This window comes from Peromyscus maniculatus, chromosome 7 (assembly GCF_049852395.1).
Source record: "Peromyscus maniculatus bairdii isolate BWxNUB_F1_BW_parent chromosome 7, HU_Pman_BW_mat_3.1, whole genome shotgun sequence".
In the NCBI taxonomy this organism is placed as follows: Eukaryota; Metazoa; Chordata; class Mammalia; order Rodentia; family Cricetidae; genus Peromyscus; species Peromyscus maniculatus.
In genome coordinates this window covers 2920027-2933358 of record NC_134858.1, presented here as the reverse complement: position 1 = coordinate 2933358, position 13332 = coordinate 2920027, and the positions used below count along the sequence as shown (strand labels likewise).

Sequence of the window (13332 nt, the reverse complement as noted above, 5' to 3'; positions counted from 1 at the left end):
AACCTAACTAACACAACTATAGATGACTATTAATCTGTAAGTCTTATCTACCTAAATAACCTAAGGACTAAGACTTCACATATCAAGGTAAACAGTCTATAAACAGATGTATAGTGTAAGAACAATGACCTCAAAATTGTGACAACACACAACATATCTTAAACGGAGGTAGAAATATATAGTGCAATATAACAATATCCTTAATATGTATCAATATATAAAATATTCTAAACAAAAGTAGAACATATATACAATATGGTAAATATAATTTTCCATTTGTGTTAATATACAAAATATTTCAAATACAAGTAGGAACATGTGGGCAATATGACAATTATAGTTTTGAATTTGTATCAATATACAAATTATCTTACATAGGAGTAGAAAAATAGTTTAAATTGTATCAATATATAATAATCCATAACAATGCAATTTACTAAGGCTGATAATTTGCTAAATTAGTTTCAACTGATAGATCATGGGACTCTTAATCCCAGGGTTGTGGGTTTGTGCCCCACATTGGGGGCCAGATAATGAGAAATCCATGGAGTCTGCTTAAAGGGTAAAGGAATTTTACAGCACAGGTGATTTACCCTGGAAAGCTGAGATACAGTCTAATGCTGTTCTGCCACTGAGACTGTCTGCAACATCCAGCCCATGAGTAAGAAAAGAAACCAGCCTACAAGTGTCTCAAGTCTTAAGGGTAGTCCCAAGCCATGCCCCAGGGGCAGGTACTTCAAGGTCATAGGTAGGTAGGTCAGTTACTACTACATATCTAGGGGTGGTGTTACAAGGTCATAGACAGAACAGTAATTCACTACAGAGAAGGCCAGTTAACTGTCTGCAGTTGTATTTCCACTTAGGTATCTACAAGGCTCCAGTGGACAGTCCCTTCCCATGGTTGCCCTGATGATCCTGGTTAAACTTGGTAGGTCTCAAAAAAAAAAAGACACATGGGTCTGTGAAAGGAAATGGTAGAGAGGAGAGTAATTATCGTGATAAAAGAATACTAAAGAAGGTATGAAGTTATAGTAATCAAAATGCACTTTATACATGTATAAAATTATCAAAGAATTAATTCAATAAAAAAGACACACTTGTGCTCTGAGCATCAAATCAAGCAAAGGAAAATCCAATAGCAACAGCAACAACAAACAGGGTAGCCTTTCAGTTTTGTTTGAGATTTATTGCATCATTTAGTGAAATGTTGCTTTTCATTGACATGATTCCCAAAACAGGTACAGAATGATGGAATTCTTGGCTTCCTAAGGGAAAGAGAAATTACACAAACATAAGAATTCTGTTGATATATATGCAGATTATCATATCACCCTGTAATTCTGGTATATACACTCATAACAGAGAAGAACCAAGGGATGTTTAAGTTTTATTCTATTGAGATGAAATCTAGACACATAGAACATAGGCCTCACAAAATTTTGGTTCACAACAACTAACCCTGAGAAAGACCCATCCAAATCTGAGAATGCTAAGAAAGAATGTTCTTTGTAGAGAACTGAAAACATGGCAATGTGGTGGTATTGTGTCCCCCAAAATATTGTGTACCTTAATAAACTTATCTGGAGTCAGAGAACAGAAAAGCCACTAGTTAGGCAGTGATAGCACACTCCTTTAATCCTAGCATTACAGAGGCAGAAATCCATCTGGGATCTCTGTGAGTTCAAGGCCACATTGGAAACAGCCAGGCATGGTGACTCACGCCCTTAATCCCAGGAAGCAAGCTTTTAATCCTAGGGAGTGATGATAGAAAGCAGAAAGGTATATAAAGTGTGAGGACCAGAAACTAGAAGCATTTGGCTGGTTAAGCATATGGCTGGTTAAGCAATCGGCTGGTTAAGCATTCAGGCTTTTGAGCAGTAATTCAGCTGAGACCCATTCCAGATGAGGACTCAGAGGCCTCCAGTCTGAGGAGACAAGACCAGCTGAGGATCCAGTGAGATAGCTGTGGCTTGTTCTGTCTCTCTGATCTTCCAGTGTTCACCCCAATAACTGGCCTCAGGTTTGACTTTATTAATAAGAACTTTTAAGATTCATGCTACCTGGCATCCCTTCAGTGTTTCCCTACTCTCTCCAATAACTATGTCAGACCTAGCAACCTGGACCAGGATCAGTTTTATTAATCTTCAGTGGTCTTTATCCAACATTTCCCTGCTGTATACACACACACACACACACACACACACACACACACACACACGTACATAGACAATGGTACAACATACTTATTTTAATGTCCTGGGAACAGGTAGAAACGTTTTGTCAAAGTCACCCTTTCAGTGGTGGGCATCTGTAAACTATATTCTGGTTGTTCAAATGAAAATCGAACCTAAAAGAGAAAGGAGGCTTACAGCCATTATTTTCAGAGAGTAGAATCTTGACTTGAGATGGAAAAAACTGCATTGACTAGCATGACAATAAACAATAACTCAAGGCATTTGTAAGAACTAAGGCTATGAGACTACATCCCAGACTATTAAGTTCTCTTGCTAGAATTACAAATATGATGGACACAGGGATATTAGATTCTGTTCCATTTTCTAATAGGGGCAGGATAGCAGTTAATGTAAATGATTATTTCTTAAAGCTTTTGATCATAAAACATTGGCATCATGGAGGTATTGTTGACTAACCAAAAAGAAATAATAATAATACAAAGCTGTTTGGAAAGGACTACATTATTACAAGACAAACATGTCCAGAGCTTTCCCATTAGAACCATCCTAAATAGCCAAGGACCAGGGAAGTAGAATCAATAAAGCTTCAGAATCCTACCTTTCTGAAAATGTCCTCCAGGTCACAAGACCAGGCATATTCTTTCATTTGTTTGATGAGTTCCACAATGAAAAGAGAGCCTTTGACAGGATGCCTCCAGGAGACATTATCTGTGAATAACATATATTCCAAATCTTATGACAGGCCTTACTTTGGATATAGGCCACTCTAACCTTTCCACTCTAACTGGACACATTATAGAATCTATATTGTATCTCATAAACTGCCTGCCATTTTTCAATGGATATATAAAATTCAATGAATTCCCCTTCCCTCTTCCTCAAGGCAGTTGCTAAATACAATGCAGATTTTCAGATGGTGTAGTTCTTGATGTCAAAGAGCTGAAAATCTAGTAGAGAGGCAGGCCCTAGGGTAAGGGAGAATAAGTATCTGAGTGTTTTTATCCAGGATGCCATGTAATGGCTCTGACTTAAGTCTGTTGCACATTTTGAAATGCAATATTTTTAATTGTAAGTTGGGAGTAAATATTTCTACCAAAAAGAGACATTTGAAGAACAGGTAATACACCACAAAAATCTGAGCTAGGTAAAGGAAATGTAGAGTAGAAATAGGTATCTCTGCAAATACTTTGACAGTGAAGAGAATAAAAGGCCAAATTCTTTCCATAAAAGTCCTACTAAGTCCAGATTCTTTTCCAAAAAGTCCTACTATATGGTTGAGGTTTACACAGGCAAATTACAACTGGGTTTGGTAGTGGGTATGGAAGATAGGTGGAGTCTGAATCATTTTTTTTTTTCTGAGACAGGGCTTCTCTGTGTGTCTTTGCGCCTTTCCTGGAACTTGCTTTGGAGACCAGGCTGGCCTCAAACTCACAGAGATCCGCCTGCCTCTGCCTCCTGAGTGCTGGGATTAAAGGCGTGTGCCACCATCACCCAGCTAAGTTGTTGACTTTTTTTTTTTTTTTTGAGACAGAGTTTCTCTGTGTAGCTTTGCACCTTTACTGGATCTCACTCTATAGACCAGGCTGGCCTCGAACTCACAAAGATCTTCATGGAGCTGCCTCCCAAGTGCTGGGATTAAAGGAGTGTGCCACCACCGCCCAACTGAGTCTGAACCATTTACAAAGAATAGTGAAGATAGCAAAAGAAAGAGATATAGAAACCAGCAGCATGGATGGCAAGAATGGATAGATGAAGAAGACTACAACCAGAGAGGAATGTGTGTGCAAGATGAGAAGAAATGATATAAAGAAACAGTTAAATCTAATAATAAAGTTGGCTACATTCTTAAGTTGGAAATGTGGATATTTTGTGATGGTATTTCTAAATTCAATATATTTTTTTATTTTGACAATTTCTTCCATATATAGAATGCATCTGATTATGTTTATATCCTACCCTCTCATTAACTCCCTCCCACTCATAAGCCAACACCTCTCCACTCATATGTCTCTTTCCTGTGTGCATGTCATTCTGTCATTTTAATGATTCATTGAGTGTAATCAGGGCTGTCTGTGTGACCAATGGTATGAAACTATGCAATGGAGTCTCATAGACTTATTACTTGGTATATTTCCAAAGATGATTCTCCATCTGCCAGAATTTATCAGTAACCAATCATTCAGCAAGGCCCTATGAGCCCAGAATGAATCAATAGCCATGAAATTTTATCATTGGAAAATAATGGAGTGAGATATAGATTAAGGCATGAACTAACCAGTGTAGAAGTAGACTATGTCTAGAGATTGTAACCATTGTCAATAACATAATCTGTAAGCTATTTGATCAGAGGTAGGGTCTTAAGGTTGCATTTGTGTAAAATAATATAGGCCCCCCAAAATGGAAAATTCATGAAATGAAAGACTCAAATGAGTTTTATTTAATTCTTAATATAGTAGGTAACTTGAGTTAGATTACAAATTAAAACCTTGATAATAAGAATAACTTAATGTTTGAGATTTTAGGAATTGTTCAATATTTTACACATATAGTCTTGTTTAATCCTTGCCACAATAAGAAGTATATTTGCAAATGTTGGTGAGAAATTCCAAGAAATCTCAGGTAAAATAGAACAACTAGCCTTAACATAAGATGTAATAACTGGAAGTATTAGGATGTAGTCTGACTATTACTGTTTAGCATATAACTGAATTATTTATTAATATCTCTTTTCATGTATAAAACCATCTCACATTAAACCCACTTAGCCTCCAATATGTGGCATAGGTTAGCTGGTCATGTTTTCAGGAGGTTGTCCCGTGTCCACCCTCTCAACTACTCACAACAACATTGGGATTGCAGGCACTTGTCCAGCTTGGGCTCGGAAGACCTGAGGTCCAGTGATTAATTTTCCTGTCTCCATGTCTTAATCATCAGGATTTTGGAAATACTTCATACCTGTGCACACTGGTGTCCTGACTAAACCCAATGGTATGCACCTTTCAGATTCTAATGAACTTTAGGGTGCATATTCATCTGTTCATTTCTTTGTTTTCCTTCATATTTCTAGGAAAAACATTATGAATCATGAAAGAGTTTACTAATTCAGAAAAAAATATGTATATTTTGTCTCTATGGGTAAGGAAGGATTGAATATGAAGTCATTAAATATCTTATGTAATAAGTAGTAGTAGAAGTAGACTATGTCTGGAGATTGCATAAAAAAAATTCTTTACCTGGTGTTGAAGAGCAGAAAGCAATAAAATCCTTCTCTATATGGGCTTTCTTAATTCCATCATCTTCCAAATCCGCATCCACTAGGAATTTTTTTCCAGTGTCTTCTACTGAATCTTTTACCAACACCACTCCTCGGTTCTCTAGAAAGACAAAATTCATTTTATGTTACCAACAATTTCCAAGGGAATTATTGTTTGCTTGAAGTGTTTATTAAACTCTATTTGTAACATATTAGTCAGCTTTTAGTCAAATATATATATAAATGTGAATACATACACACATGTGAATGTAAATATATATGTATGTATCTGTGTGTGTGTGTGTGTGTGTGTGTGTTTTATAGGAATGTTTCAATGATTCTTTTCTCTATTAATCTTTGAATGGACTCCAATAACATCCAGAGACCAATATGTATTCACTGACAGTTGATAGTGATATTCTCTAGTGGAAAATGAAGCAAATATCTACCAACTTGACATACAATCTACAGAATGCATTATTAACTGTGTAGTAAAACAGCTGTTTGATATTTACATATCAACCCCAAACACTGGAAAGTACTGTCTACATATAAATGATAAGGTCAGACTGTGAATGTCCTGTTGATTTAAACTATCAGAACTCACCCCCACGGCAGGCCTGAATGATGATAACTTTGGGCTTGTCTTTCAAGCTTGGACACTTCAAAGTGTTCATCATTCGAAAGATAGTGTCAACTTTTAAAACATCTGGTACTTTATCAGAGTATGTCTTTCCACATATTCCTTCCTGGATACCATGAGACATGAATACAAGGAAAGTACTGTCAGAAGTCTTGTGCTCCGGGCAGTCAGCAAATTCCTTTACCGCTTCAGTCATCTCCTGTAAGAGACCAGATTAGTGATTTTAGATGAACTATCATTACACTGTGAGATGTCTCTAGAAACAGTAAAGGGAGTCCTTGAATAATTCAATGAAAATGAGGGACATGGAAAAGAAAATTTCTAATTTTCAATTTTATGAAAATCAAGGCTATAAAGATTATAGGAAGTCATCCTGAGATCATTCAACTGGTAGAAATATTTTCCAATTAGATGTTTCAGGAGACTTTGGTTAAAGCATTTATCATTTAGCACTTGACAGGCATGTATAATACTCAGTGGCTTCTCACCAAAGGATATCATCATTACAAACTTCTGCTACATGTTTTCCAGCATTATCTAGGGGTTTGAAAGATATGGACATTGTTTTCATGTTATGAGCAATACTACCTGAGCTGTGAGATTTTCTTTCTCTTTCACAGTATATCCCAGATCCTGCAGCAGCAACCTCATTTCTCTGAGGTCCACATCAGCTCCATCCCTCCTAGGAAGGTATTCAAACTCTGTGTTGCAGATAATGAGGGCAAGACGTGTACGAGTGGATGTATTCATTATTGGATAAATCTGTATGAAGGGCAGATTGGATGAAAAGCCTTGTTTAATTATGTGCTTATGGTAGTTCCTAGTTCCCTCCTCTTAATTCCTTCAAGAAAACAACCTTGTGAAGATTAGGTTAAGAACAGGAAGGGAATTGATTCTTAAGTCAAAGTGCTAATGGAATTTCCAAAATTCCACGTGGTCTCTGGGCATTTACCCTTAATTTTGAAAGTAAAATTTTGAAAAACAAAGTTAGGGATCTCTAAATTGTAAAACTGATTCCTCCAATTTTTTTACTGACTCTAGACATAATATTGACCTGTACCTGATTCAGTTTCTGAATCTCTAATGTGGGTCATTTTGAAGGTTGATATAAAGTGTGTGGAATAATATTTGACTCACGTAAGAATCTAGTGTCATCCACTGATTTTGCTGTTGCTATTATTGTATACCAAGGAATTGACAAAATTTGTAAGACTCCAAATTAAGCCTGAGATTCTAGGGGTAAGGAACTTTTATGTAAGGCAAAGTGGCTCATGGAGTCTCTGGGACATTTCAATGAACATGGCTGTGACAAAGAAGCACTGTCCTTCAGGATGGCCTCAGTATTCCTCAGCTCACTCCATCCCAAATTCTGTGCACAGCACCTCTGAAGGGTTTTCTTCCCGAATCTTCTGGGCTTGATCTAAGGGGCATAACTTGAGGGTCCCACTTGGTCCTGGAAGTTTGCTGCCTTCTTTGTTCTGTCCTTGCTTTGTTTCTGTAAAAGACAAAAATACCATGGATGTATTGAAGCCTGGCGCTCTCACATCAAGTCTCTTACAGTCTTATCTATGTGTGAAGATAGGTGAGGACAACCCTGGGTTCATTACCACACTGTAGAATGAGATACACACCATCATTAATGGGCAGATTGAAAGCCAGAGATGCCCAGTAGTGGTGTGATCTAGGATCTATCTTGTGATTAGCATTTTAACAAATATTTTAGATAAGAACAAAGCACAGAGTATTAAGATTTTTAATTGATTTTAGAAATTATTTGAAGCCTAAGATGAAATTTCATGCAGGGGAGGTAGAAAATATATCTTATTTAATTCCATTGAAAAATTTAAAAAACACATGCTTACCTATTTTCTTTTAACATGTGCACAATAGTAGCCATCACATTAAGTACTTTTTAGAAATGATTCTTTATCCTCTCCCTCAGGATCACTTTCTCTTGTATGTGTACATTAACCAAAGAAGGAACAACATTGAATATATTTACTAGAATGAACGTGAAGTAGCATGTAAGTGCTAAAATTAATGTGCAAATGTTGTGAATTCATTATTGTTTGCACTAACTTATGAGGGAGAGTTTCACAGTAGTTTCTATGAGCTCCTGGAGCTTCTATCGGATCCCAACTCCAATATCTTCAATCAGGCGATACACTTCTAAATGATTTCATGTACACTTGATATATTTTCAAAATAGAAATAATTTATTTAGGTACTTAGAGAACAGAAATGAAGCAATTAAAATGAGGATATTTTGATTAATTTTAAAAGGTGTTAGATAAATTGTATGTTTAGCAAGTTGAGCCAAGTCATCAAAATGTATTGACTGTAGAAAAGAACATAAATTACTTAGAAAGAATATACTGGAAATATATGGAAAATACTCATTACTTGGAAAAAGATGTCTTGCTTCTGCACAAATAAGTATAAAGCAACAACAAATTAAACAAATATTTATTCATATTAGAGGTACTTTTAAGTAATTGAATAAAGTATTCAAGTATATAAGAATGTCACACTACATGAAATATAGAATAAAACATGTGGATTAACTATCATTAATAGATCCAGTAGAATAATTGGGTGTTTTTTAAACACTTGCCTTTCTGACTTGAGAGGAAGCATTGTTTTGTGCATGAAATTATTTCAGAACTACCGTGAAAAACCTCTCTTACAACATGCAACACTATCCATTTCTTAAGAAAGACATGAGCTTATTCAAAACTAACATTATTAGCAATGGATCTGGTATGTGTGGATCATCAGCTTCCATAAGGTTACGGTGCCATTTCAATGAAGACCACTGAAATATTAATGTGGTTTTTGTCATTCAGGACATAAATGTTTCCCGTGGTAGCTCTAATATTGTGTAAATTAAGATTATTTTTGTTTTTTTTTCCAATGAAGGTTGATTGTACACTCTCAGAATCAGTCTATAAGATGCACCCACCCTGTGCCACTAAGATATCCTTGTTACCAGCATTTCAGAAGGTATTGTCTGAATGATCAGTTGTAAGCAATAGAAGACACACATGTGTTTGGTGTGTGATACATCTAAGCTGAGTTTACAAAGTCTCCCACAATCTTCTCACATCCTTTCCAATGTCTCTCACAACACGGCTGGAAACACAGTTCTGTTAGTTAGGTCTGTTGTAGGTATGTGAGACAGTGTGGAGGATCCCTGGCCTGGAAGAGTGTCATAGTGGTGGTGATGAGAACGGATCGCACCATGCAACAAACCCACATTGGAGGTTTATTGAAAGGGTTAGGGAGAGAGGAGATTCGTGGGGACCTGCCTTTGAGAGAGAAGTGGTGCAGAAAAAGGGAGGGGGAATGGGCAGCGCTTGCTTTTAAAGGTATGGCCATAGCATCCTGGGATGGTTAGGCATCTGCCTGAATACTGACAACACATGCATGCCAGAGGTATATGTAGTGGCTGCAGCTGGGGGCCCTGGGGATAGGCCAGGTGGTGCCAGAAATACTAACAAAGAGGCTGCTTGCTCATTGAGAATGACTTTTATAATCTTCTCGAATAAGGAACAACCTTCTATCATGTAAGAAACACTATGAATATTGACATTCTAACTGAGCTCCATGTTATCTTAATAAAGGTTTGCGTCATCATTACTATGCTTAAAATATTTGTAGCTTTAATTCAGTGATAAAAATACTATTAAATAAATATTCATGTAATATTTTTTTGTTCAAGTTCAATTCAATCAGAACAATCGTTTTTCATGCTTATTATTCTTGAAGATTTTATAGAACAATGTCTAGAGTACAATTGGCATGTGATAACTACCTTTCTAATGACCAAGAAAATTATAGCTGACATAGATAACCATAGAGAGAGTAATGATTGGCAATTACTGTATGCTATAAATAACAGATGTGTGATAAAGTGCAGGAGGACTTGAGAGGGAACCCATTAAAACTTAGCCACACACTGAAAGTTGGTAAGTAGGAGAGGAAAAGAAGAGCTAAGAATGCATCTTGAGTTTCTCATTTGAACAATGGCTGATGATGACAGCTTTAGCAAAGGCAGAGAACACTGAAGGGAAGTAGGATAGGGAAGACTGAGAAGCTTGCCTGCAGCGGAGTTAGAAACTAATATCCAGAGGAGATGGGAATATGTGCAGTAGGCACATGAATGTAAGGTTTGGTACCCAACTCCGGAGTTAAGAGTTGAGGGACACACTCCGAAAGTTTTGCTATAAATATGGGTGGTGAGGCCACGAGAACTGCTTTTGCTTGAGCAAGACATGTAGAGAATAGAAGGAGGAAAATGACAGAATCAATGCTTGGGAGTTACTCATATCCCCTCAACTTAGGTTTACTCCATGAAGATAATAGCCAAAAAGATTAGGGTCTACCTGAGGAAGAAGGAAGTCCTCCTTGGAAATTATCTGTCCTGATGGAATTTTCAGCTGGTGAACCTGAAGAGAGGCAAAAGCAATTAATTTACCATTCAAAGGTAATCTTGCTTATACAGTCAGTTGGGGGCCAATATGAGCTACATGAGACCAGGCAGAAGGAACAGGAGTAATAAAGACAGGAGATATGACAGGGCCAGTGAAACAAAAATGAACTTTGGAGTCTGAGGTGAGGGAGTTATCTTCAAACCGCATAAGAAACATGTGAATCAGATATTGGTTATAAAAATGCACTCTCAATTTAGTCTGACATGCAGGCTCTTACCCAATTCAAGCTCCAGAATTCCTGCCAGGTAGATGTCTTCATTACAAATGTAAGTGATAAAGATTTGGCATGCCAGAGGCCCCTTTTTAGTGACAGAATCACACAGGTCCCGTGCCTTGTCCATAACAGTGGCATTTACAGCTTTTATTCTCTCCATCTCTCCCTGGTTCAGCACTTTCTTCTCCAAAAGTTCATCCAGCAAGCCATTTATTGTCTCTGCATTCACTGAACGGATGAACTGCTGCCTCTTTGCCCTTAGGATGTTGTCTGTTTAAGGCAAAAAGATTTTTCAAGTCAAGAAAACAACCACGAGCCCCTTTCATGTTGTAAAGAGGACATAGCCTCTTTCAGACTGAATCAGTAAAATGTCTCTTTCACACACACCCCTTATCCCTTTCTTTTTGCTATCTCTCTTCTCTGTTTCCCCTCAACATTACACAGGAGCATATGGGGGAGGCAGGAGTACCAAGTTACTGTCTTTCTGTTAGAGCTCAAGAAGTATAGACGCTCATCCTGGCTTCACATGTTCTCAAATCAGATGAACAAAACAGAGAAATAACGATAAACCATTCTCCTTCGCAGCCTACATCTCTGTGAGTCATCTGAGAGTCAAGCTGTCAGACTAGGGACACATAATACTTAAGATTGCAAAATGGCGCAGGATGCAAGTAAAGCACCATTTCCTCTCAGGCCCTGGCCTTTGCTTTCTGTGGCTTTTAGAATCTGCTGTGCAAATTTCTTCCACACAGTCTTCCCTTTCCCCAGATTCAGCTCAAGTAAATATCTGCAGAAGCTGCTGATAGCTCCCAGAAAAGCCCCCTTCCAAACGACTTATTCACCAAATTAGCCCCTTTAACAGCAGGGAAAACTCACCAGCCATGGTGTTTCTCTCCTACCATCCGGAGCTACTGAAACTGAAAGTTCGTTTCCACCAGGGCGTGAATGCAGATTGAGCAATAACCCCTATTCATGTGTGGGCATGCTTCCTTCCCTAATCAGACTTACTCGTCTGAAACTCAGTTTGACAAAGAGTCAACCTTGGAAATCATCTTTCCACAATACTTGGAATCGCTCCTGGTAGGAAGCGAGTGTGTTTCAGTCATAAGCAAAGAATGAGCTCGGACAAGGCTACAAGTTTAAGGCAGAAGGGTTAGAAAGGGAAGATCTGTGGGGTCCACAGGAGATGGGAACCGGAGTGCAGGGAAGGCTGCGCAGTTGTTCCTGCTGCAGAGCTGAGGATGAGACTGGAGATTGGAGCTGGGAGAGCAGAGGGAGAAGAGAAGGTCTCTGGCCTGTGAGGTCTGTGGGTTAGCAGGATCACCAGCTGGGGGAGGGGCTGGAGTAAAGCCAGGAGTGGCTCAAGGGAAGTTGGGAGGGGCTGCTCTGCGGGATCCATGGGAAATGTAGCCTGGGAGGTGGGACTTGCAAGGGAGGCTGCAGCTGGGCTGTGCTACAGAGATAGGGATGAGACTGAGGGATTGGATTGGGGTGGGAAGAGGGCATGGGGGAGGTTTTCAGTGGGCTTTCCTGTTTCCCTGGCTTACTAGGCTGGAGTGTTCACAGGGAATGCCTGCTGGTGTTGGGGCTGGGATAAGAGGATGAGTCTTGGAAAGGGAGTTTTGGGGAGAAGATCTTTGTGATCTGTTGGGGATGAGGACAGAGGGAAAGGAGAAGGCAGCAGGTTTTCTGCTACAGGGCTGGGGATGAGACTGAGAGTGGATCTGGAGGAGGAGAGGTGTGGATCCTCAGTCAGACCACTCAGTTTCCAGGCAGGAGCTGCCCTTGGGCTAGCAGGGCATGCCTGCTGAGGTGGGGGCTGGGACAAAACACAATGAGTGGGGTCTATAAGGACACATCAAGCTGAGCTGCTTGTGTCATAAAAACACAGCTCTCATCTTACAGGTAAAGAGAGGTTTATCCTGGAGCCATTTCTAGGGCCCAGGAACACAGACTTCAGTTACCCAAATCCCAAGTTCCAACATGGAAGCAGTTTCATCAAGTTTTTCGAGTTTTAGAAAACCAAGAAAGCCATAAATCCAGGCAAGTATAAAATGCATTGGTGAGTTCAGCAGATACACTGAGATGGGCAACGCTTTGCTATAGTGCTAAACTGTTATCTGATGACAATCTCAGCTCTCCGATTGGTGAAATCTCATGTTCTCCAGAGTTAATAGCTTCTCGGGGGTCTTTATTTATTATCACTGGGTTCAGATACAGAGTGGAGCAAGGAATGGCTGTTGCAGGAGGCTAAAATTAGCCCAACATAAACTAATTAGTCTCTGAACCTACAAAACTCCAATCTTTCCACAGAGCAGAAATTCCAATTGGTCCACCAGTCTCTGTGGATACAAAATTTTCTTCCAGGCGTTTTGTGTTCACATCCAGACATAGCTTCTTTTGGGGGATTTTCCTTCATACTTGCAATTAGATGACCTTAGTTCTTGTCCTCTTGGCTTTTGTTTGCTGTAATGTACATATTAAAGGAACATAAGCTTCTTTTAAAATCTTAAAAAGAGAAAGGAACGACATTC

The 13332-nt window shown here is 38.7% G+C and overlaps 1 protein-coding gene across 1 annotated transcript; it reads right to left on the bottom strand.

Moving 5' to 3' along the window:
* Nucleotides 1-1165: 1165 nt before the first annotated feature.
* On the bottom strand, nucleotides 1166-12109 carry LOC102928241 (caspase-1). The gene is made up of 10 exons (XM_006983749.4): nucleotides 11675-12109; nucleotides 10802-11068; nucleotides 10477-10539; nucleotides 7474-7586; nucleotides 6680-6853; nucleotides 6056-6290; nucleotides 5429-5569; nucleotides 2794-2903; nucleotides 2244-2347; nucleotides 1166-1265 (listed from the first exon to the last, which is right to left on the bottom strand). Exons 1-9 carry the CDS (start codon nucleotides 11679-11681, stop codon nucleotides 2249-2251), a joined length of 1209 nt encoding a protein of 402 aa, XP_006983811.3. The 5' UTR covers nucleotides 11682-12109; the 3' UTR covers nucleotides 1166-1265; nucleotides 2244-2248.
* Between the last annotated feature and the right edge of the window lie 1223 nt (nucleotides 12110-13332).

Bases quoted from the DNA above. Each gene is read 5' to 3' on its own strand.
- LOC102928241 (XM_006983749.4), bottom strand. The intron at 10,540-10,801 runs GTAAGAGCCTGC...GCCTCTCTTCAG, and splicing joins AATTCTGGAGCTTGAATTGG to GTTCACCAGCTGAAAATTCC. The intron at 6,291-6,679 runs GTAGTATTGCTC...GGTCTCTTACAG, and splicing joins AAGAAAATCTCACAGCTCAG to GAGATGACTGAAGCGGTAAA.